Below are 26,197 nucleotides of genomic sequence, written 5' to 3'. Positions count from 1 at the left end.
GATTAAGGTGTGGGGTACACAAGAGGAAGACACGAAGGAGGTTTTAAATGGGGAAAAGGGTAGCAATGAGAGGTGGCTGTAGCCCAGGAATAGTCAGAGAAGCAGATAATTTAGTTCAAATGTCTCGACCTAATAAGCGAACTGGGCAGATGGGGATAACTAAAAAAGAGTGCATAAAAGAATGTTTTCCAAGTTGACACCAGAGTGGGGGAGTTTTAAAGGGTCTAGCAGCCTGGCCGTCAATACCTACAACAGTTATGGGGGCAAGGTACACAGGCCCTTGAAAAGAAGGTAATGTGGAGTGGGTAGCCTCCATATTGATTAAGAAGGGTACGGACTTACCCTTCACAGTAAGAGTTACCTAAAGCATCTGTGATGGTCCAGGAGGCTTCCGAGGTGATTGGGCTGTGTCAGTCTTCAGCTGCTAAGCTGAGAAGATTGGGAAGGAGTCAGTCAGAGAGCCTTGGGCCAGAGTTCCAGGGGCTCTGCGAGTGGCTGCCAGGCAGGTAGGACAGTCCGATTTCCAGTGGGGTCCTGTACAAGTGGGACACGGCTTAGGAGGAATCCCAGGCTGTGGGCATTCCTTGGCCCAGTGGCCAGATTTCCAGCACTTGAAGCAAGATCCTGGGGCAGGAGGTCCTGGAGGAACACATGGCCACTGCGATTTAGGTGTTTTGATGTTCTTGTGTGCTGGAGATGTGGCTGGGGTTTCTCTTACAGTGGAGGCAAGTAATTGCAACTCAGAAATATGTTGCCGCTTGGCTGCCTCTTCTCTATTATTGTACAGCTTGAAGGTGAGGTTGATTAAGTCCTATTGTGGGGTTTGAGGGCCGGTATCTAATTTTTGGAGCTTTTTCTAATGTCGGGAGTGGGTTGGGTAATAAAATGCATATTGAAAATAGGACGGCCTTCTGGCCCCTCTGGGTCTAGGGCGGTAAAGCATCTAAGGGTTGTTGCCAAACAGGCCATGAACTGGGCTGGGCTTTTATATTTGATGAAAAAGAGCCTAAACACTAACTGATTTGGGAGAGGTCGGATAAAAAAAAGGAGGGTTAACCTTGACTATGCCTTGAGCTCCAGCCACCTCCGTAAGAGGAAATTGTTGGGCAGGTCGGGGAGGGCTAGTTGTGGAATGAAACTGTAAGCCAGACAGGGTGTGAGGAGGGGAGATGATAGAAGGATTATAGGGCTGGGGAGTGGAGGCTGAGGAAGAATTGGGACCTGGCTCAGCCTGGCGAGGAGCAGCCTGGGGAGGAGGGGAGAGGTCAGATGGGTCCGTAGAAAAGGAGGATTCATAGGACTCAGAGCCTGGGGTGGAGACTGAAGGAATAGACAGGAGAGAAAGAAGAAAGATTTGGGATGAGTTGCACTGGGAGCAGAGACTAGGGAGGTACTGATGTGTAAAAGAATGCCTGGACATCAGGCACCTCAGACCATTTGCCCATTTTTCGGCAAAAATCATCCAGGTCTTGTAAGATGGAGAAATCAAAAGTGCTGTTTTCCGGCCATTTAGAACCATTGTTGAGTTTGTACTGGGGCCAAGAGGTGTTGCAGAAGAAAGTAAGGCATTAGGGGTCTAAAGGTCAGGTGTGAGATGAAGAACTTTTAAGTTCTCGAGAACGAGGCTAATGGAGAAGAAGGGGGAATGGAGGGTGGAAGCTTGCCCATAGTGAAGGAGGTAAGTTTGAAGAGAAAGGTAGAGACACGGAGAAGGGGGTGGTGAGCAGTCCTGGGCTGTAACGTGGGTGAGCAGCCAAAGCAGGCGTCCCCACAATTGACTTGCCACCAAGGGAATGTGGGTAAATGACCAAGGCAGGCATCCCCACAGTGATCAGACACTGATGGAATGTGGGTGAATGAACAGGGCCGGCGTCTGCGCGGTGATTAAACACCAAGAGAAGACTGTCTTCCCAAGTCCGTGACCCGCGCCAGAGTTTTGCATCCACATATAAAATGTGTCTCTTTGTCTCTACTAGAGAGGAAAAAGAAATGGAATTGGAAGGACAGGGAGATTGAAAGGTAGCGAGAGAAGCTGGAGAAGAGAGTGAAAAGACCGCTTACCCGATTTGAAGTTGGTAAGATGTTCCTTGGGCTGGCCTGAGGACCCAAGGTCATAGGTGGATCTTCGCATGGAGTGAGGGTGAGGACAGGGGACCAGTCTCCCGAAGGAGTCCCCCTGTCCCGGGTCTTCAGCACCAAATGTCATGTGCATCCGTGTGAAGAGCCCACCAAACAGGCTTTGTGTGAGCAATAAAGCTTTTTAATCACCCGAGTGCAGGCAGACTTAGTCCAAAAAAGGAGTCAGCAAAGGGAGATAGGGGTGGGGCAGTTTTATAGGATTTGGGTGGGTAGTGGAAAATTACAGTCAAAGGGGCAGGGGTGGGAGTTATAAGGTGCTTGGTGGGGAGCTTCTAGTATTCATTGTCCAGGAGAAGGAATTTCACAAGGTCAATTGATCAGTTAGGGTGGGGCAGGAACAAATCACAATGGTGAAATGTCATCAGTTAAGGCAGGAACCAGCCATTTTCACTTCTTTTGTGGTTCTTCAATTGCCTCAGCCATCTGGATGTATACGTGCAGACTTGGGCTCAGAGGCCTGACAAGGATTTTGGATAGTTGTCCCTGGATATTCACAAGTGATTGGTTCCAGGATCCCCCAAGATAGCAAAATTTATGATGCTGAAGTTCCTGATATAAAATACCATAGTATTTGCATATAACCTACACATAACCTCCCATATACTTTTATCTCTAGATTATGTATAATACCTAACACAATGTAAATGCTATTTAAATAGTTGTTATACTGTGTTGTATTTTGTTTGTATTATCTTTTTCGCTGTATTGTTATTTTCATTGTTTATTTTCTGACTATTTTCAATCTGCTATTGATTGAATCTAAGAACACAGAGGGCTGACTTTATATAATGCATTTGGGTGAATATTAGTGCTGAGGTTGTCACAGGATCATAGAGAAGTGTTCTTAATATATGATTCCTTCACCAGCAGCGTCAGATTCACCTGGGAACTTAGACATACGGATTTTTGGCTCTACCCCACATCTACTCAGCCAGAAACTCTGGGGGTGGTGGCCAGCAATTTGTGTTTTTATAAGCCCCTCAGATGATTCTAGTGTGTCCTAAGTGTGAGAACCACTGGCACAGGAGACAGATGCCCTCACTCAGACTTCTGGGTTAGAAAAAGCTTCCTAGAGTAGGTTGTGCCTGAGCTGAGTTCTGAAAAAGGCATTATCCAAGGGAAAATGTGGTTAAGTGTTTAGGCAGAAGATGACTGCTTTGCAAGACAAGAAAGTGAGGGAAGGCATGGATCATGAGAATGTGACAACCTCTGTACTAGACATGCTACATAGATTACCTCTAATTCTCACCAAAACCATTGAAAGGGTCCGTGATGATTTAACACACCCTTTAGTACATCCTGTAGTACAACAGTAGAGAGGTTAATGAAAAAAAAAAAAAAAAAAGACACACCAAGCTCACAGAGCAAATGCATGGCAAAGCCAGAATTTGAAACCAGTTTAGCCTGCCTCCATAAATGGCATTCTTTCCACTCTGAAACATCACCTGCCAAGGGGGACGGTCATTTTACCTGTGTCACAGCATTATCAGCAGCAAGTGAGATGCTGGAGTTGAAAGCTGTTTTGTAAATGCCGAAAAATCATGTTCGGTATGATTATGAATACTTGGCATTTTTATGAGACACTACATCTTAATGAAAAGTTAGGATATTTTCACTAAATCAATGCTATTATAGAATGGCCCTTGCCATTACTTGTGAAAATAAGTATGAAAATCTCAATTTTATTTTTCATTTTTGAGATAAGTGGTGACCTGGATACATTTATTCACCAAGTAACTTGGTAAATCTCTAGTAGGTATTAAGTTCCCAGGGTCTAGGAATACCGTGTTGAACAAGATAAATGTGTTTTCTGTCCACATGGAGATTTTAATACCTAATATCAATTTAAATAGTAATATAGACAAGTCACCCAATGGTATTCTGGGTGTAACTTATCAAATTCAGTCAAAACGAATCCCATCTAGACTGTCTTCTGGGTTACCAATGGCCTTGGGTAGGAAGTAACCCACAGGACTGTGTTTCTACTCCAGCTATTACTCTTATTATTTGTGTACTTAGGAAATTCCCTCCTGGGCACATTTTCTTTATTAAATTAGTGTTACTTGGCAAAAAAAAAAATGGAGTTGGTTAATTTCATTATTCAATAAGATAACTAAGATATTTTTCTAGAGTTAACTTTTGCTTCTTACTGTCCTAAGGGGGTGGGGGTGAGGAGAAAGAAAATTTTTCAGAGACAATTGGGACTTACTAAATATTAAGTCTTTTCTAGAATCAGTCAAGTATTAATCAGCAATTAAATAAATGCACAGATACTAATAAAATTCTAATGTCTCCTCGTTTCCAGAGAGAAGACAGGCTAATTTTTAAGGAAATGAAAGTTTGGATAGAACAATTTGAGAGAGATTTGACAAGAGCACAGATGGTGGAATCAAATTTACAGGATAAATATCAGGTAATGTATGGAAAAGCTTTTTGAATTTTTCAAAAGCTATTTTTGAATAATATTTATATACGTCATTTGATCTCTGTTTAATGTTTCAAATTACATTAATGAGAAAAGTCTTTAAAGACATAACATTCATTACCCTAAGTTTGCATATAATTTAATAATTGTATTTCTAACTTATGTAGATAGTCTTAAGTTGCATTGTGTCCACACTATATATGGAGCACTGAGGCTTCATCACTTTTCCGTAACTCAGCCTTATAGATGACTCGGAAAACAAATGCAGAGTCATTGTGTTTATAGAACTCATGATTTTTTTTTTTTTTTGAGATGGAGTCTCACTCTGTCGCCCAGGCTGGAGTGCAGTGGCATGATCTTGGCTCACTGCAAGCTCCGCCTCCTGGGTTCACGCCATTCTCCTGCCTCAGCCTCCCAAGTAGCTGGGACTACAGGTGCCTGCCACCATGCCCAGCTAATTTTTTGTATTTTTAGTAGAGATGGGGTTTCACCATGTTAGCCAGGATGGTCTCGATCTCCTGACCTCATGATCCACCTGCCTCAGCCTCCCAAGTGCTGGGATTACAGGCATGAGCCACCACGCCCGGCCAGAACTCATGATCTTATAGATCTCACCTAACCCAAAAATCTACCAAGAACAAAGAGTTGAGTCAAATTGAAAATTAGTATAAAATAAGCTGAATTTAACAAAGGATTGCAACATGAGTACTGGAGGGTCCCTTAAAGGGATCAGTTTCGACTGCGACCTGCCTAGTCCAACACCATTGCATTCAAGTTGAGCTCAGAGTTAATGTTTTTCCCCAGTCTGACTACAGTGTCATTAATTGGACTTCTGCTTCTGATTTTCACTTCCAAGACACAAAACACAGTTTATTCCCATTTAAAAAGTGTGATTTCAATAGCAAAGGCACAGAATCAACCCAAATGTCCATCAATGTAGACTGGAGAAATAAAATGTGGTACATATACACCATGGAATACTAGGCTGCCATCTAAAGGAACAAGATCATGCCCTTTGCAGGGACATGGATGGAACTGGAAGTCATTATCCTTAGCAAACTAATGCAGGAACAGAAAACCAAACCCTGCATGTTCTCACTTATAAGTGGGAGCTGAACAATGAGAACGCATGGACACATGGAGGAACAACACACACTGAGGCCTGTGGGGGAGTGGGAGAAGGAGAGCATCAGGAAGAATAGCTAATGGATGCTGGGCTTAGTACCTAGGTGACGGGTTGATCTGTGCAGCAGACCACCATGGCACATGATTACCTATGTAACAAATCTTCCTGTACATGTACCCTAGAACTCAAAATAAAAGTTGAAGAAAAAATAAAAATTAATAAAAATTGTGATTTGTTTGATGCAGCATTATCATTTTTTCCAGTGTAAAACATCACTCCATTTTAGCGGCAAAATTAAATATAGTATATTCTGAATTATATTCTGTAATATATTCTACTCGACATCATATTTCAGTCATATCTGCTACTGAAAGAGGTCAAATAAAATGAGAACTTCAACATGGTAGACAAAAGATTTATCTATGGCATTAGTGATTTTATGTAATCATATCTTTAAAATAGGCCTGAATTTAGATGGATGATAGCATCAATATTATATTTGTCAAACTTAGCAAAGCAATAAATATGTGGTTAATATGTGTGTACTCTTTTGCTTTGAAATTCAATGTAAGCTTTTTTCCCCAAAATAAAAATTTCTGGGCTGAGATCCATTAAAAAATGATTAAGCTAGTAAATGGAGAAAGGAATTGCAAGAACAGAGTGAATATACTTATTTAGTCCACTGATGAGGTTTTAGGTTTGGCATCAATTATCAAAAAATAAATTCCAAGTTATAAAGCTACCTGTTATACAGATGCTAGTTCATGAGGGAAACAAAGGCTTAGAAAAGCAAAAAACAGAAACACTCCTTTCAGCCCGAAGGTGATCACTAGTCTCTTAAAAATGGGTTTAGAGACTATCTGAAATCTGAATTTAGGGAAAATTTCATTTAATCTTTACATTATGTAATCAGCATTTTAAATCTCTTTCAGTCTATAGCAAATGCTGAATTTTCCAGTTTTTTCACTCAGAATCCTGTGGAATAAAATTTAAAAGTTGATTTTATGTTTTGGTTTTTTTTTAATTTATTTTTATTTTTTATTTTTTTATATATTTTTTAGACAGAGTCTCACTCTGTCGCCAAGCTGGAGTGTAGTGGCATGATCGTGATCTCAGCTCACTGCAACCTCCGCCTCCCAGGTTCAAGCGATTCTCCTGCCTCAGCCTCCTGAGTAGCTGGGACTACAGGCGTGCGCCACTATGCTCGGCTAATTTTTGTATTTTTAATAGAGACGGGGTTTCACCATGTTGGCCAGGATGGTCTCAATCTCTTGACCTCGTGATCCGCCCGCCTCGATCTCCGAAAGTACTGGGGTTACAGGCATGAGCCACCGTGCCCAGCCTACGTTTTGGTATTTTTAAAATTCCATTCAATTAGAGAAAATGGAAGAAAAACTTGTAGGTAAAATTCTAGTTCACTATCTCCCCCCAGTGTTCTTCATGTGAATTTACATGTTTGTTTATAATTTTGAAATTCTTTTAGTTGTGTTATCTGCTAACTTTTGTGGGGCCATTCTCCTGTTCTGCAACATAATTGCACATTTTAATTATATTTTCATTTTATGTTTAGATTTGGAGTCACATTTTAGGATGGGTTAATTTAATTAATGTAAAATATAAAACTTTAAAAATTGTTTTAATGTTAGCATTAAGCTTATAGTTAAGTCTACATATAATACATTGATGTCAACTGTACTGTGACATACTTAATATTTTAATACCATGAAATTAAAGCAAAGGATTATCATGTAAACATGGTCCCCTAAAGTAAACCTCTTTATGCAGGCTTACTTAAACACAAATCTAGACAGCTTTAATTCTGCATTATTTTGATATATGCAATTTCTATTTGTAAATTGTTTGGTACTTGAAATAAAGCAACTATCTTGATTATTAGCTAAGATTTATACTCATTTACTATGATTTCCTGACAAACATATACTGGTACATAAATTCCTTTACTGGAAATGAGAAATCCTAGGCTTTAGTCCTACCTCTACTACTTGTCCTTGATAAGTCATTTCTGGGCTTCAGAATAATAATGCATGTGTAGGGTGATGGAGAGAACCAGAGAGGAGAATATGCAGAAAGCACTTAGCACAGGGTCAAGCTATGTCAGGGCTTGATGAATGACAGCTGCTATTAGTATCATCACTACCATTATTATTAATGACATATATTGAGTGTTATCCAAATAGAAAAGATTGTTATTTAGGAAATGTGCTTTCCTTTGCTTTTGCTTTTTTTGACTCATTGCCATACTGTTGCTGTTTTTCCTCTTTTAGTCATTTAAGCACTTCAGAGTTCAATATGAAATGAAGAGGAAACAGACTGAACATATAATGCAACCATTACATAGAGACGGTAAATTGTCACTTGACCAAGCATTGGTAAAACAATCTTGGGATAGAGTGACCTCCAGGGTAAGTTCTCCCACAATTAGTTGTACTGAGCTTAATAAATTTAGAAAGGAATATTTTTCATCATCTATTTCTACACAGTGATATGGCAACAGGTTCTACTGCCTCTGTCTGAGGCTAGAAAGACTTAACTATGGGAGAATCTTTGCCTCCTTGTCTAGTTTTCCTGTAAGTTAATGGAAGTCTTTGGTTTAACCAGCTTTTCTTGCCTTGGCTTCCCTGTATGTGATGTCAGCCATTGACTAGATGATAGGTTAAAATCCTGAGACCATCTGGATCACTTCACACTTTACACAACTTCCTTCTGGGTGGTTTAGAAGAGGTGACTCTCTGGTCTTGTAGCAGATTCTCCAGAGCAGAGCCACAGCAACTTCTTGTATTCCAAAATCATGTTTCATCAACAGTTAATGACCTTCCTGTGTTGACATACAGTTTTACATTCTTTAATTCAAGCATCTTTTTTATCTGATCATGAATCTGAAGGAAAACTGCTCGGTGTCTTTCATATTCATATTATGCTTAAAGACCAAGATTTCAAACCCCTGGAACACTTCTATCACTAATAAGAACAGTTGTTTTGAACTTACCATATATTCTTTATTTTATTTTATTTTGTTTTTGAGATAGTGTCTTGCTCTGTCACCCAGGCTAAAGTGCAGTGGCACAATCACAGCTCACTGCAGCTTCAATCTCCTTGGCTCAAGCAATCATCCTACCTCAGCCTCCCAAGTAGCTGGGACCACAGGCATGTACCACCATGCTTGGCTAATTTTTTTTTTTGTTTGTTTGTTTTTATAGAGATGAGATCTCACTATATTGCCCAGGCTGGTTTTAAACTCCTGGGCTCAAGCATCTCACCCATCTTGGCTTCCCAAATTTCTGGGATTACAGGAGTGAGCCACTGCACCCAGCCTAATTTTTTTTTGATAGTCTCATTTTTTCTAGTGACTTCATTAAAGAATAGGCTAGTTCTTAAGCACCTCAAGTCATCCCACTTGGCATTCCAGTAAGCTAGGAAATGTGTCTGAGAAGTGGGTAAGATGGAAGAGATGGAGAGAAGGGTAGACAATCATAGGATTATAGAAAGAATCCTTTAAACCCATCTTTGTCCAGAGCTGCTTAGATAACCCTCATTTTTCTGAACTTGTTCTGATCATGTGAGAGGTTTTAATGGGATTCTCATTCCGACGACCAAGATCCACATCTTCCAGGTGTATAACTGCTGCGTCCTCCAAGCATGTCAGCAAACCTGATCCCTTCCCTTTCAGCAAAAGCCACACTGAAAATCAGTGGGTGCTTCATGCTACTCCTGTAAGAGGAAAATTGCTTACACTTCTAATGATATTCTTCCATGTTTAAGATGTATTTTCAGTTTTCTCAAAATTTGCTTTTAACTGTAATTTTCTCCCCATCCCTAAAGTATCAAACTCAGAACACAGACATTTGCTTATTTGATATTTATTAACTTAGCCTGAAATCATTAACTTAAAGCTTTATGTATGCTTTACTATTATTTGGGGGTAATTTTATAAATTGCCGTCTGTATTAAAGATATTTTACTTTTCTGCTTTTTAAATTGTAGCTCTTTGACTGGCATATACAGCTTGATAAATCTCTTCCTGCACCTCTGGGCACCATAGGTGCCTGGCTCTACAGAGCGGAGGTGGCCCTGAGAGAGGAAATAACCATTCAGCAGGTCCATGAGGAAACAGCAAACACGATACAACGGAAACTTGAGCAACATAAGGTAAAAATTCTGATTGGAAAATCTTGCAGCATAACAGCCCTAGTGTGGTCTGGAGAGGAAGCCTAGTTACAACCTGCCCTGGCGGGGACGCCCCAAATATTGGTTCTGCATGACGAGAGATGTCACACCTTCTTAGAGTTCTCTAATTTGATTGTTTCTTTCTTACACTGGTTAATGACAGTTCCAGTAGGTTGATTTCCTGAGATATTTTCCATACCTGTGTGGTATTTTTTTCATCTGCAGCTATCTTTATTATTTCTGTTGTTATATGTTATTTTTCAAAAGATAAGCATAGATGGTATGCATTTACATAATAATGTGGCTGGCCATTGGCTCCAGACCTCATTTCTGCCTCCATTCTCAAAGGAAGGCAGGCAAAAGTTCTTATGTCCTGGTGTTGTGGGGTGGGGGTAGAAGGAATGGAGGCTGTAGGAAGTGGTGGGGTTAGGCTTTGATGGTCTCTTAGTCATTTGGGATGTTTTAAACTTAATATATGATCAGTTGTGTACGGTATAATTTCCAATATACTTCCTCTTTTTGTTTTGTGATGTTACAGGCCTAACTAAAAATGCTGTTTTTCATTAACATCACATTAATGCAATCTTGCATTTTATGCAATTGAATTTGTATACTTAATTTGCTGTAATTTGGTGGGGTATTCCTGCATATGTGAAAAATAGAGATTTCTGCCCCTGACTACACATGGGCAATATATAGCCCATGTATATTTTCTGCCAAATTATTGATATTTAAAGAAAATTACCTCAAGGAAATACACTGTCCTGTATTCTAGACAAGATCATAAAGCAGATTTACAACAGATTTTATTTTATGCCTCTCTGGGGCTTTACTTTTGGAGCTAGATATACAGAGACACAGAGATGTGATGCCATTGCCGATCTTGGCCATTTCAACTCAACAGACTCAACCTCAGAAAAACTCATCAAACCAGACGGCCACAGCAAGATTTGATGGTCCACAGAGGCCATCACTCAGGGTCCTGCCTCCATTTCCTGTTGGCCTTTTCTGATACTCAGTGCCTTCAGACACTTTTAAAGTTGCTGATTATCTCTTAGCTCCTCTCCTCCCCCAACCACCAACGCAGACAAACACACACACCGAACTCTCTGTCATCTGGCTTCTCAGATGCAAGCGTGACTTTGGGGTCTTCTTCATCTGTGCAGATACTCACACATAAAAGCTGGGCCTGCTTATCTGTGCCTTAGTGCCCTAAAGTGGGGGCAGCTGTGCTGTAAGGGACCCAGAGTTCAGGCCTCATACGAGATCAAGTTGGAAGAATTTTCCTGAGATTGAATCAGTTTCCTGGGCCATGTCAATTTTGAGACCACCCCAGTATATTAAAAATAGAGGAAAGTGTGAAAACAGTATTACACAAACAATAACATCTTTAACAAATTAGCAATTAAGCATATATAACACACAATAATTTTTTTCATGTAAAACTTAATTTCAACTATTTTTTTTTACCTTAACTGGCATTTGTTTATTTATTTATTTTTAAATTTTAAATTCAGGGGGTACATGTGCATGTTTGTTACATGAGTATATTACGTAATGGTGGGGATTAGGATTCTAGTGTACCTGTTAGCTACATATGAAACTATTTTAATTGATGTAAATATTTGATACTAAAGAAGTCAATTTAGAATTTTAAATGAAATGTAGAATGTATATTTATTGAGAATTAAATACCTTAATTCAGCAAACAGGCATGGTAGCAAATATTCCTACTATGTGCAGGTTTTCAGCTCCAGGGCAACAGGTGAGGGCACAGACGAGGTCCAGGCGTTTGTGGTGCCTCCAATCTAGAGGTCTGAGAAGCATCTACACAATTGTTCTTTATATAATACCTTTAACTTTGCCTTAAATGTCCCACCACAGAGAAAATGCCTGACAATGTAACTGCTATTTACTAGTTAATTATAACAGTTTGTAGAAATATTAATTCAAGGCACACTATAGACAGTAATATCTCCTACGGGGGAGTGAGTCCTAAGTTGGCCAATGCACATGCTGTCTGTGTGTTTCAATGGCTATATGATTTCAGGCCCTTCATGAGCCCTTCTAGCTCCTTTGAGAGACAGAGAGAGAGAGAGACCCTGTGCCAACCCCCAAGAATGCAGCTAGAACAATTTCTCTGCCAAAGTCTAGTGAACAAAGCACAAAAACCAGAAATGAAGTGGATCAGGGAGAGAGAGAGGGGCAGGAGCTGGAGAAAATGGTTATCTGAGGCAAACAAACAAACAAAAACCCAGAAAGGACTAGACTAAAGAGAAAACCAAGGAATGTAATAAAGAGATAAAGGTAAAAAGCAGAGATAGGGGCTCAGGCCAGGTTCAAGGTGAATATTAGAATGATCTTTTTAGTGAGGTAGGAACTTTTACTAGGCCTGGGCATGGGTACTTAAAGTATCTCATAAAACAATTAAATTGTCAATTTTAAAATCAATTCTCATTTATTGAAAAATATATATTAGGAGCCTATAATAAGCTAAGATTTGAGGGTGAAAAGTTTGAATTATTATTATTATTGAAATGGAGGCTCATTTTGTCACTCTCAGGCTGGAGTGCAAGGGCACGATCTCAGCTCATTGCAACCTCTACTTCCCAGGTTCAAGCGATTCTCCTGCCTCAGCCTCCCATGTAGCTGGGATTTCAGGCATCTGCCACCATGCCTGGCTAATATTTGTATTTTTAGTAAAGATGTGGTTTCACTGTGTTGGCCAGGCTGGCCTTGAACTCCTGACCTCAAGTGATCCGCCTGCCTCAGCCTCCCAAAGTGCTGGGATTACAGGCATGAGCCACCACGCCTGGCCAAGTTTGACTTATTAAAACAACTAAAAATTATAAGTTTCCTCAATGGCACTAACTCAGTCTCTTGATTTGACGTAACACCTCTATGCTGGTATGTTGGGCTCACTTGGAGATGCCATAAATTGGGAAAATCACAATTGAGGACTCACTGATGTATGATCAAGAATGTTTGGGAATATTGTCTTCCCATCTTGGTCTAAAAAGCAATTCTGATTTTTGTCAAGAAAACTTGAACAGTCTATCAAAGTTACAATGCTTGCTTTTTTTCATTATTCACACCTTTTAAAAAAAAACACAATTTCAACATTTAATGCATAGGCAATGTTTGCAAGTTGGATTCAAATCATTTTTTAAATGCGTGTTTCCAGGAGTTCACTTTGTGAATGGTTCTGCCAATGGTTTTGTTTTACTATTTGTGAAAAATTAACATATATATGTAAGAACATATTTATTCTGCAAAACATAGTGTACTGTATTATCTTTTCTATTTTGCAGTTACCCTAATGTTCAGTTATCTAGAAAAATAACAATAACCACAGCCAACTATTATGGAGGACTTAACCATGCTTCCGTCCTAAGTATTTGATTTTTACCAAACACTTAACATGATGGATGTGAGATAGGTATTATTATCCTCCTTTGCTGATGAGGAAAGTGTAGGCAGAGAGGGGTTAAGTGACTTGCCCAAGGTCACATAGCTGATGAGCCAGGTTGTCTTCAGCACTAGGCTTAAAACATGACCACAAAGCTATTGCTTATCGTACTTGTAGAGTGATTATACTGACTAATTTATTATTCTTAGTATTGCTTTGGCAAAGTAAGGCTTTCAGTCATAAGGAATCATGAAAGTAGCCATCAGACTCTGCCACCTGCTACACATCCTTACTGCAGTTACCAAACCTACCTAGGTCACTTTCCCTTCTTTCTTGAGGATTTTATTTCCTGGATAACAATGCATGTCGTAATTCTTAATAACTTCAGTAACCTAGAGATGATCCTCCCAATATTTTAACCTCTCAGGTTCTTGACCTCCTCTTCCCCGAGGATCCTGTCCTACACCCAACCCTAGCCACTCACTCCACAGTCATAGCCTAGAATGCTCATCACCAGTAAATGAGACCCCTCCACAAGCTCTTTGTCAAGTACCTTCCTCTCCAGTCAGACAAGGCTTCATCTCCTCTGTGCCCTATAATCTGTTACCCTACCACCTTTTCACTGTATCCTGTTCTCTTTACCACCTCCCTTTGTGCTCTGCTTAAATGCAATGTAAAAGCCCCACTCATCCACATCCTCACTTGCCTTGTCCATATTTCACTTTGTTTTACTGTCCTGGTAAAAACACAATGCCGGTGAAAGTGAGCTCTTTGCCTAGTTCGTGCCCACACACATGTAGCTGACTGTGGCTGGAGAAAAACACACCCCCAGGCACGATGAGTAACCCAAGTGGGCCCTTAATGGTGCCTGGCAATCAGAAGGCATTTCCCGACTCCATTCCTTCTTCATTTCTGGGACAACTATTTCATATCTTGTCTCTTCAAACCTTCCACACCTCCTCCCCATCCTCACTCTTAGCTGATGACATTACTTCCTTTTTCTTTGAGAAAATAGAAGCAATCAGAAAAGAATTTCCACCAGCTCCCACGGCCACATCAACCCACCTACTTGCATCTGTGCCCGAATACGCGCTCTTCACTTCTGTTACTATGGGTGAACCATCTGTGCTCTGGGCTGAGGCCAACCTCTCCATGTGTACATTAGATCCCACCCTCTCTCCAAAAGGTAATTCCTGTCCTTCCTCCCTTCTCTATTTTTTTCTCTTTCTTTCTTTGTTGGTGTTTACTCATCCACATACAAATATACTGCCATTAACTCATCTTAAAAAGGCTTTTTCTTAGCCCCACTTCCTCTCCCAGCTACTGTCCAATCTTCTTCCTTCCTTTTACAGCAAAGCTCTTTGAGAGAATTGGCTCTTTCTTCTTTCTAAATTCTCTTCTCTCATTCTTTCTAAAATCCATTCCAATCGAGCTTTTATCTTGCCATCTACCATGCGAAGTTTACCAGGCTTTGCCTCATTCCTCACCCAACGGCCAGTTCTCAGTCTTCTTACATCACCTGTTACAAACATTTCACATAGTTGTCCCTTTACCCTTGAAAGACTTTCTTTAGGGCATGGTGGCTGATACTTATAACCCCAGCATGTTGAGAAGCCAAGGCAGGAAGAGCACATGAGTCCAGAAGTTGGAGACCAACCTGGCCAACAAAGCGAGACTCTGTCTCTACAAAAAATAAAAATAAAAAATTAGGCATAGTGGTGCATGCCTGTAGTCCCAGCTACTCGGGAGGCTGAGGCAGGAGGATCGCTTGAGACCAGGAGTTAAAGGCTGCAGTGGGTAAGCTATAATTGTGCCACTTGTAGTTTCCTTCCTACTCCCCTGGCTGTACCTTTCTGGTCTTCCCTATTCTTTCAACAAGTATTTGTTGAGCTTTCTCAGTTGCAAAGCAGTGTCTTAGGCATTTGTGATACATCTGTAAGCAAAACAGACAAAAATCCCTCCCCTTAGATAATTTACCTTCTAGTGAGAGGAGGCAGATAAAAGTAATAAATATAAAAAATAAGTCAATTTAGGTTGGAAAGTAAAAGGACATGGGATATTAGGTGTTGTTGCAATTTTAAGTAGGGTTGTCAGTGAAGCCTCATTGAAAAGATGACATCAAACAGGCAAGCATATTCCCTACCTTGAGGTCTTTACCCTTGCCATCCTTCTGGAATGTTCTCATCCCTCAGTCTGAAACATCCTCTTACTGATATTCCCATTATGTTCTTCTTCATCTCTTTAAGGCCTTTACTAAAAGGTCCCCTCTTCGTCTGCCCTTTTCTGGCCACCTCTTTTGAAATTATAACTTCCCCCAAACTCCCCTTCACCTTTTCCATTTGATGTTTCTCTTTAGCATTTATCATCATCTCAACTGTTACCTGTTTTAATCATTTATCTTGTCTTTTGCTTGATTTTCTGCACTATAATGTCAACTCCATAAAAGTGGGAATTATTGATTTTTTTCACTGTTGTCTCCCCATATTCAGGCTCTCAAATTTGCAATTGGGTCAATATTGATAATGCATACTTTCTAAAAATGTGTGCATTTGACTAAGTCTTCAGAATTATTGGCATAAAATTGTTCAAAATATTGTTTTATATATTTTGTGGTATTTTCTGTGCCTATATATATTTCCCCAATATTGTTTCTTTGAACCGCCTCACTTTCCTTAATCACACTTTGGCATTGTTGATTTGCTCTACAATGTTCTAACCTTCTTTTTTCATCCATTTTCTTTCTTCTTTCTTTCTTTTTTTTTTTTTAGATAGGGTCTGGCTCTGTTGCCCAGGCGGGAGTGTAGTGGTGTGGTCATGGCTCACTGCAGCCTCTGCCTCCCAGGATCCAGTGATCCTTCCACCTTAGCCCTCCCGAGTAGGTAGGACTACAGGCATGGGTCACCACACCTGACCAATTTTTGTATTTTTTGGAGAGATAGGGTTTCACCGTGTTGCCCAGGCTGGTCTCAAACTCCTGGGCTCAAGCGATCTGCCCACCCTCCTAAAGTGCTGGAATTACATGCATGAGCCACAGCACCCAGCCCCATTTTTTTTCCCAAAGGAGTGACAGTATTTTCATGATATGGCTGCTATGTGAGAATAGACTGGGTTAGGAATGGAGGCCGGAAGCCAGGGTACCATTTCCATCATCCAGTTAGAGTGCTTTGAATGAGGGAAGTAGCTGTAGAGATGGTGAGAAATGGACAGATTCTGAATACGTTTTGAGGGCAGAACAATTTTCAGCATTAGATACATACTGTGAAAGAAGAAGAGTCATAAATGACACTATGATTTGGGGGCTGTGCAACTGAAAAAACAGAGTTTCTATCAATTAAGAATAGGAGACAATGAAGCAGCTTTGGGAGGAAAGATCAGGAATTCAGCTTGGGGCATGTTGAGTCTTTTTCTCATCCAAGAGGATATGTGGAGTAAGCAATAGGTAAGAGAGCTCAGGGAAGAGGTACAGCCTGGAGATAAAAATTCGGAGTCATTGGCATCTAGAGGGATGTTTAAAGCTCTGAGACTGGAGAAATTAAATAAAGAAGTATATACAGAGAAGACAAAGGGACCAAGGACTGATCCTGGAGGGAATCCAGTATTAAGAGATTGAAGAGTAGAAGAACCAATAAAAGTCTGAAAAGGAGCAACCAGTGAAGTTGGAGGAAATCCAGCTACAGTGTTGTCTTAGAAGCCATGGGAAGCAAACGTATGGAGGATAGGGTATTTTCAGAATTGCCACAGTGATCCTCAAAATGCAGCTGAGATAATTTCACCAATCTGCTCAAAATTCCTAGCTGGCTTCCATTATCAAAACACCACAAGTTCTTATAAAGACCATTCCTGCAGCCCTTTCCCTTCTTCACCCCACAAGCTGCTATGACACTTGCTTCCTTTGCTCTATCTCATTTAGAGAGGCATGTTGATAAACCCCACAGCGATGTTGATAGTTCAGGATCTCCTTACAGTTCTATCAGTTTTTCCTTTATATATTTTGAAGTTTAATGGGCATGCTCAAGTTCAGGAATAATGTATCTTCTAGTAAGTTGAAAGTTTAATCTTTATGCAATTAATTATAGATGGTTTCTAGCTTATAGTGATTCAACTTACAATTTTTGACTTTACAATGGTGCAAAAGCAATATACATTCAGCAACGACATGTGATATGATATTCTTATATGAGATATTCAACATTTTATTATAAAATTTGGCCTTATGTTAGATAATTTTGCCAAACTGTAGGCTAATGTGAGTGTTCTGAGCACATTTAATATAGGTGAAGCTAAGCTATAATGTTTGGTTGGTTTAGGTGTATTAAATACATTTTTGACTTCCAATATTTTCAACTTACAAGGAATTTTATTGGGACATAACCCCATCATGAGTCAAGGAGTGTCTGTACTTATAATGCTTCTGTTCTGAAATCCATTTTGTCTGATATTAATACATTTATATCAGATTTCTCTTAGTATTTGCCTGACATGTGTTCCATTTTATTAATTTTAACCTATCTATGTTCTTAATGATTAGGTGTATCTTTTGTAAAAAGAAGATAGTTCTGTTTTGTTTGTTTGTCCAATCTGATAATCTCTGTCTTTTAACTAGTAAATTTTACTTTATTCACATTTATTTATTATTATCGATATACTTGAATTTGTTTCTAGCATCTGAGTCTTTGCTTTCTAACTGTTCTACTTTTTCTTCTTTTGTACTTTCTTGCTATTTATAAGTTGAATTAAGGAGGTTTTGCTTTTTGTCTCCTTGCTCATTTTTCTTATTCCATGGTTTTGTTTCTACTAGCATGAAAGTTATAAACTCTAGTTGGACAGCATGATTGGCCTCGAAATTTGACCATAGATACTTAAGAAAATTGAAAGTTAACCAATATCTTAACCTCCTCTTAATCAATATAAGGAATTATGAATACTTTAACCAAACCACTCTCCTTTTTATCTTACACATTGTGGTCAAGTATTAAATTATTGACATTTTTCTAGCATGATAAGTTTGTTGTTTCTGCTGGTTCTCACTCATGGTGGCTTGTTTCCTATGGTTCATGATCTCTGCTTTCCTTCTATTGTATTTGCATTTGCTAATAACCTGGCCACGTTAGCCCTCATTGAGGGTTCTGACTAAATGGAGGAGATCTCATTTCAGTGTCTTCATCCTGTTCACATTCTAAGACTCAATCTCTCTCAGGAGTGATGTAGATATTTGCCCAGGACAATCTGGATTTTTCTATTTGTTTTTTGCCTACAGGTCTGTGATCTAGTTTTTGGGTCATGTTTTACTAAGAATGGGGGACCTAAAATATTTCATTTACTTCCTATGAACCCAGCAAGGTGAATTAAAATCCTATATTTTGCCCAGCATCTAGCTGCTTTATAGTGAGAAGGCCTTTCAAAGGAGTCAGTGACATCATGCCAACTGATGAAGTTCTTTTTTTTTGTTTGTTTGTTTTGAGACAGAGTCTTACCCTCTTGCCCAGGCTGGAGGGCAATGGTGTGATCTTGCCTCACTGCAACCTCCACCTCCTGGGTTCAAGCGATTCTCCTGCCCCAGCCTTCCAAGTAGCAGGGACTACAGGTGCACACCACCATGCCTGGCTAATTTTTTGTGTCTTTAGTAGAGACAGGGTTTCACCATGTTGGCCAGGCTGATCTCGAACTCCTGACCTTGTGATCCACCAGTGTCGGCCACCCAAAGTGCTGGGATTACAGACGTGAGCCACCATGCCCGGCCTAAGGAGTTCTTTTATCATATGTGTGAAAATGTTTTTGTTTGGGTAGCTTGTAAAGACTTTTTCAATATAGTGGATATTTAACAACTGTCACAAATCAGAGCTAGCTAGGGTGATAACTCCAAGTGTGCTCTGCAGTCACTTGGGAAAGTTTCAGCCCAACCATAAGCTACAGCAATGTGTCTGTGTGTGATAAAGGAGGTAGAGAATGGCTAGAATACTCATCATCAATAGCTGCTCTAAGAATACCTGTTTGTTCTCTGCCCTCCTGTGATGAGTTCTTGGCTTCACATAGTACCCTCCCTTAAGGCACACATGACTTGTGAGTATCTCTGCACTTAACCTTCAGAGTCAAAGCAGGTCAAAATGTGATCATAGCAAAATATATCAGGATAGAAATAGTTTGGCCCTAAGGTTTTTCTTTTTCTTTTTCTTTTTTTTTTTTTTTTGAGACGGAGTCTTGCTCCATCACCCAGGTTGGAGTGCAGTGGCGCGATCTCGTCTCACTGCAAGCTCCACCTCCCGGGTTCACGCCATTCTCCTGCCTCAGCCTCTCCGAGTAGCCGGGACTATAGGCGCCCGCCACCATGCCCGGCTAAGTTTTTGTATTTTTAGTAGAGACGGGGTTTCACCGTGGTCTCGATCTACTGACCTCGTGATCCACCTGCCTCGGCCTCCCAAAGTGCTGGGATTACAAGCGTGAGCCACCGCGCCTGGCCGGCCCTAAGGTTTTTCTACTATGTTAAAATGTCATATGTGGACAAGCATATACAAACCTTAACATTTTAATTTATCATAGAAAAGTCTTCACTTGACCCACCATCAAGTGTGTCTCTTGATTTTAGGCTGGTTTTGCTACTAATTTCTCTAATTCACTAAATTTTAGTATGAGATAAAAATATTAATTTTAATTATTATTTCGGTGGTCTAGTATGTCTTTTTCAATGAGTGACATATTTTTAAGTACTGTATTTATTCTGCAATCAAGACACAAACTAAGCTCTAGAAATTAAGGCATGAATCTCCTTTCACCTAACTTCTTCCTTGCTTGTATGTGAGAAATTGGTGAGGGAGTGTAAAATACATGTACATATTTTTAGAAATTAGTTTGTAAATGATGAAAAACACAGCAAACAAATCAAAGAAGATTCAAATTAACCTAAATAAATGAATGAAACCTGTGGAGTTCTATACTGTCTATAATTAATATTTATTAACATCACATTTAATCTTCTCACTGTGTTACCTATGGGGTATTCCCTGAACTTGTTTGAAATTTTCTAATCAAAAGGGTATTTCAAAATATATTGTAATATGATTGACTTACTTTATATGGCAAGCAAATATCATTTTATAATAGTCTGCATGCATTCAAAATAAAATAGCAGTAGAAAGCCTAATCTCTTTTGTCATTAAAGGTTTCAATTTGTCATGCTTAGTTTTAAGCTTTTAAAAACCAACATATCCAAAATCAGAAAGGCAAAAAATACTAAAATCATTTCATAGCAGTAATTACATTTTCCTTTGGATCATGTGCCTTTAAAACGTCTGAATGCATTGCTGTGCAAGTGTCATGTGTGTTTAAAAGATGCATAATTATTAGATGCAGTTCCAGCATAGTGTTTTAAGTACAAGCACCCAGCTCCTGTTCAAGGTAAGAGCCTTTGACAGGCACCAAGCTGCCTCTGAATGTGGCAGCGGGATCAGATTGTTGAATACATTGACTCATCGGTGCAGGCTGGAAATTATGCTTCTTAGCCCTCTGTGAAACATGTTTTTCATTTTTTATTTTTTTTTAAACTGTATCTTAGGATCTGCTTCAAAACACAGATGCCCACAAAAGAGCATTCCATGAAATCTACCGGACCAGGTCTGTTAACGGGATTCCAGTGCCACCTGATCAATTAGAGGACATGGCTGAGAGGTGAGAGGATATCTGCATTTAAATGAAGTGTCTTTTTAAAACGCTAGGTGGATGCTTTTTATATTTCTTTTATTTTTTCATGATTTTTTTTTTTTTTTTAACAGAGGCGCCTACCTTTGGTAAATAGAAAGTGGGCTCCCATAAGACATGCTAAGAATGCCACCATTCTAATGTATTATTAACTGAAAAGAGTGAACCTGAATTTATCTACAGCCTGGAAATCACAGAAATGGTTTCTTCAGAGGCTGTATTTTTGTTCAGTACTGTAAGGAACATTATGTAATATTGCAAAAACAGCTTATAAAAGAAACAGACGAGAGATGTGTTGGCAGGGGAAAGAACTAAATCGAAGACTTCAATCATTCATGTTTCACTTTTAAATCCAGAGCTAGAAAAGGAATCAGATCTCCAGAAAATGATCAGCCAGAGTTAGAAGAGCTTGTGGCTGCATTCTATTTAAGGCTGACATGTAACAGGTTAAGTAAGCATCAGTTCTGTTACTATTAGTTACATACTATAAATTCTCCCTGTTTTATTTCTAGGTTTCATTTTGTTTCCTCCACATCAGAGCTACACCTAATGAAAATGGAATTTTTAGAATTAAAGTACCGTCTGCTCTCACTGCTGGTTCTTGCAGAGTCAAAGCTGAAGTCTTGGATCATTAAGTACGGGAGGAGAGAGTCAGTGGAGCAGCTTCTACAAAACTACGTGGTGAGTCCCCGGTGCTTTCACAGAGAATTCCGATGAGCCATGGATTTAGCAACACAGTGCAGTTTCTTTGATGTTGTTATTTTAATTCTTGAATTTAAGCATAAAGATAGCGTGTGTTAAATGGGTTAGATATAAGTTTATGAGCTTTTCAGAATTATCTGAAATCTAAACCTATTTCTTTGGAATTTGATTATTTAAAATCCCCTAGTTCGGTTTAGTTTAATGCTTTGCTGCATTAATCATATGGGACCATCCTGACTGGCTTTATTAATTTTTTAAAAAACTTTTTGTATTGCATACTCACATTTTTTATTGGAGGTCACCATTTCAACTACATTAAAATACTTAAAGATTACCTTCATGTCTTTTAAAATTCAACTGTGACTAGTTTAGAACCATTCTCAAGTGTCCAAATGGGAACTACCTATTTTTTTAGATTGTGTCCACTGGGTCTTTTTTTATCGTAATTCCCTGGGCTTCATTGCCCCTTGTGTGCACCCTGGAAGAGTAACATTTTGTCTATGAATCTCTGTACCAACTTAATTTTTAAAGATTATCTCGTATTTTGGGCTATCAATATAGATAATTCTATGTTTACTAGAATCATAGACCTGCATTGATGAAAGAATTTGTTTGCTCTGTAACTAGCAGTTTTCACTTGTAATTAGTGTATTATAGTTACTAAAGACAGATTATTTCTTAGTTAATTAAACATGCCCCTTCTACAAATTAATTTTCCAGGCAAATTTGCTCATAAAATTAATGTTAATAGAGTATCTTAGTCTTGTACTATTTCATTTATGTTTAAACACAAATACTATGATAAATCAATGAACTTTTAAAATATAAACCCATTTATAACTTGATTAGTCACAGGGACTCTATAACATGTTCTGCTTGAAATACTTATTGAAACCATATTTTCACTGAAGCATCTTAGAACCATAATCTATTTTGCTACATTTTAATTTCATTTTCTGTGATGAGTGAACAACATGCAGTTGAGAAAAAAAAGATTTAACTGCTTTACAGTAAAATCTTTCCCTAGATTTACCAAAATTGTCTAGGAAACATTTGTTCCAAAATGCAAAATCCGTTATGTTCCTTTATTCATTTTTAGTTATTTTGGAAAGTTATGAAAAACTTGATTTTAAGCTTCAAGCAATTACATTAGTTCTTCAAATATGAAATACAAATATGCATGTATATTTTCAGATTTAGTCATGCCAAATGATACCCTCTCAGCCCAGTAGTTATTTATACCAGACACAGTCTTTGTTCTGGATATTTCAGAACAGCAAATCAGATTTAAACAGCTAATAAGACTATTCCACCAGGTTAATGTTCCAACACAATGATGTTAATAATTCTCTTTTTCTCAAATGATATGTGAATAAAGAATTATTAATGATAAAAACGTTAGTACTTCCTGCCTACTTCATCAAGTTCACTCAACCGCTAATTCCAAACTGCCTTGTAACTTTCACAACTATTCATACAATTGCTGATTATCCCACATACGTAGCATGCTTTAATGAACATTTCCTAGTACTCTCATCTGCTACTGAAGAATACCTACTTATCACTCGTGTTTCTTTTCCATGAAGGGTTTTAAGGTAATTTTGTTTAATAGTTTTGATAACCGTGGAGTATGGAGCATTTCCCACATGCCAAGTGTTTTACATGCATCATTTTTCATCTCAGTGATGGCCCTGCAGGCTGGGGGTTTCACATTGTTTTAGATACCAAGGAGCCAGTGCAGAAGCACTGAGGCTCCATAGGCTCAAGTCACTTGCTCCTGGTGGCACATGCTCCAGGTGGTAAATTGTGGAATCAGAAATTGAATCCATATCTTTCCAAATCAAAAGCCCTTGAGCTTAAGTGCTGAATATCACAATCTAAAAAAAATTGTAAAAAAAATTTTTTAACTTAAAAGACCAAATCATTGATATGATATCCTATGTCTTAGTGATCTAAAGAATGTAATTCACATAAATATCAGTTCGATTTAATATTGGTCCATACCTGACAATATTTTACACTTACATACCTGTAAGTGTACCGTGAAAGCCTCATAGTTGCTGTTATTTATGTATGAGGCAGCATGGTTGTAGTGGTGGGGAACTGATGAAGTGCAGATACCAGCCACTAGAAATGTGTTTGGTCATGGTTTAGCTACTGAGCACCCATGTGTCTGTGAATAACTTAATTTCTAGAAGGCTTAGTCTTTCCCAAATGTTTAATAATGATAATGATGATGATAATAATAATAATAATAATAATAATAATAAAATGGTAGGAATTTTTCTAGGGAACAAAGACTGACATATACTGTTTTTATTCTATGTTAACACCTCATAGAGCCTCTCTTATCCTTTTAGAGTGTTATGGAAAATCCTTCATTTTAGAACAGGCTATTTCAAAGAGGCTGAAGGCTTTCAAATAAAATCACAAATCACCAAAGTCAGTTTTGTAAGTGCAATTCTTTCCTTGGTTTACACCCCCCACACTCCCCCAGAAAAGGGCTGGGGGCAGCAGCTCACACACACCTGTAATCCTAGCACTTTGGGAGGCTTAGGCTGAAGAGTCACTTGAGGCCAGGAGTTTGAGACCAGCCCGGGAAACATAGTGAGACTCTGTCTTTACAAAAAATTTTAAAAATTTAGCCTGGTGTCATGGTGTGCGCCTGTAGTTTCATCCACTCAAGAGGCTGAGGCAGGAGGATGGCTCGAGCTCTGGAGTTCATGGCTGCAGTGAGCTATGATCTTGCTACTTCACTTCAGCCTGAGCTACAGAGTGAGACCCTATTTCAAAAAAATAAAAATAAAAAATAAAAATAAATAAAGTATTATAATAAGCCACATGCTTCTACATCATCTAATAACCAAAGTAATATTTGGGCCATAAAGTTTCCATAATTATATTTTCCTTAGTCATAATTCTCAATTCAGACTTATCCATCCTGCAAAAAAGAAAATTTCTTTTAAGTGTTAGAGAAAGAGAATGTACATCCTAGCTCAGATATGCAGCCACTGAGTGCCTAAAGAATTCTTGGAAAATACTTCACCAATCCTTTCTGTCAGTAATTTAGGCCACATGCCATTGGTTAGTGATTACATGCTGTAATGCAAACCAAAAGGTAATTGGTTTAGTCCTTGCTGTCAGAATTGTTGACAATGACCAAAACATGTGCTTCCATTTCACCATGGAAAAAAGCGGCTAATATTTCAATCTTTCACATGAAAGAAAAAAAAAAAGAGCTCTTGAAATTGTGGACTGTGTGAATGCAACATAATGTGAATATTCATTTTATTATTTATAATTATATTTTAATGTAAATAGTCTTGATAAACCTCTCCTCAATGTTAATTTTAAATATCTCGAATAATCTGGCATAGTTTCATTCAAGTGAAATTGATGAGCTTCATATTTATTATATTTACACTCATCTTGTGAAAGTAGAAATGCAGTCACTAACACTAAATTTAAATACCAAAAATAAGTATGCCACTTACTTTTCTTGAAGCATCATCAACTTTAAAAGTCCCCTGACTAAAATGGCTTATTTGTTGAACTTGTGATCCAAGTTTCAACCTTATTTTGAAAGAAATAAATGAATCTTGTTATTATTATTTTAAATATGCATTTGTATTTACTTTTGTATTTTTCTGACAGGTGTGTCTAAATAGCTTACAGTAAAATGGAGATTTAGCAGTTCTGCTAAAGTGGTTCGATAGATAAAATAATGCATATTTCTAAACGCATTTACTCTATATTCAGAAAAAAGGACCAAATTAAATGCACCAATACAAATTTAAAATAAACAATAGATATCTTTCTTTAAAAATTAATCATCCAGTCTTCCTAATAGCCAAATTCAAAAATACATTAATGAGTGTCTACAGCATTTATAAAACATTCTTTCTGAAAACATTCTCCCCTCTTTCCTGCCTCGTGGACCAGAAATTAAATTGGAAATAAGCTTTTCTCACTTGTTCATTTTTAATTATTTTGAAAACTTCTCTAGCAAAAGCATATTTAAGTCTTCCTGTGCACCACATGCACTATTTCCCATTTCTTTGACACTTAGAAAAATTGTTTTGCTATTAGCTTCTTGAAATTTGTACCAATACTAAATGCAGACTCTTTTCTAAACTTTGCCAAACATAATTATTTCTTCAATTTCTTACACGGTATCTTGAACATTAGGTATAATTTTCCATTTTTGATCAAATAATGAATTGCTTGTTTAGTTAAATTATTCAAAATTTAAATTCTAGTAAATTATTCTTTTCTCAACTGGGTTGTAATAAGAAGATATAAGGCTAAATAGTGAATTAATCAGAATACGATTGTCTGACTTTATTCTCAAACAAATAAAATAAAGCCAATTAAAGTTATTGAATGTAGTATTCATCGTGGAACCTCTCATTCCAGCTCACAGCTTTCTCTATTCACTTTATCCCTGAAGAATAGTTAATTTATAAGTAAATGCTGTATAAACATAAAATGATATGAAATATGTTATAGATACAATTTT

At 38.3% G+C, this 26,197-nt stretch overlaps 1 protein-coding gene across 9 annotated transcripts in view; it reads left to right on the top strand.

Moving 5' to 3' along the window:
- SYNE1 (spectrin repeat containing nuclear envelope protein 1) overlaps nucleotides 1–26,197 on the top strand; it is a 528,347-nt gene that overhangs the window by 144,159 nt on the left and 357,991 nt on the right. For 8 of the 9 annotated variants that reach the window (XM_063632191.1, XM_063632173.1, XM_055267440.2 and 5 more), the window contains 5 exons: nucleotides 4,445–4,552; nucleotides 7,976–8,113; nucleotides 9,693–9,857; nucleotides 20,834–20,946; nucleotides 21,489–21,657. In XM_063632191.1, coding sequence (XP_063488261.1) covers nucleotides 4,445–4,552; nucleotides 7,976–8,113; nucleotides 9,693–9,857; nucleotides 20,834–20,946; nucleotides 21,489–21,657 — 693 coding nt within the window. Of the gene's footprint in view, nucleotides 1–4,444; nucleotides 4,553–7,975; nucleotides 8,114–9,692; nucleotides 9,858–20,833; nucleotides 20,947–21,313; nucleotides 21,428–21,488; nucleotides 21,658–26,197 lie in introns of those variants that run through there. The other variant, XM_063632213.1, reaches the window with a different exon arrangement.

This window comes from Symphalangus syndactylus, chromosome 2, assembly GCF_028878055.3.
Source record: "Symphalangus syndactylus isolate Jambi chromosome 2, NHGRI_mSymSyn1-v2.1_pri, whole genome shotgun sequence".
NCBI classification, from domain to species: domain Eukaryota; kingdom Metazoa; phylum Chordata; class Mammalia; order Primates; family Hylobatidae; genus Symphalangus; species Symphalangus syndactylus.
The sequence above is the reverse complement of the archived record's forward strand: the minus strand, read 5'-3'. Positions and strand labels throughout refer to the sequence as shown.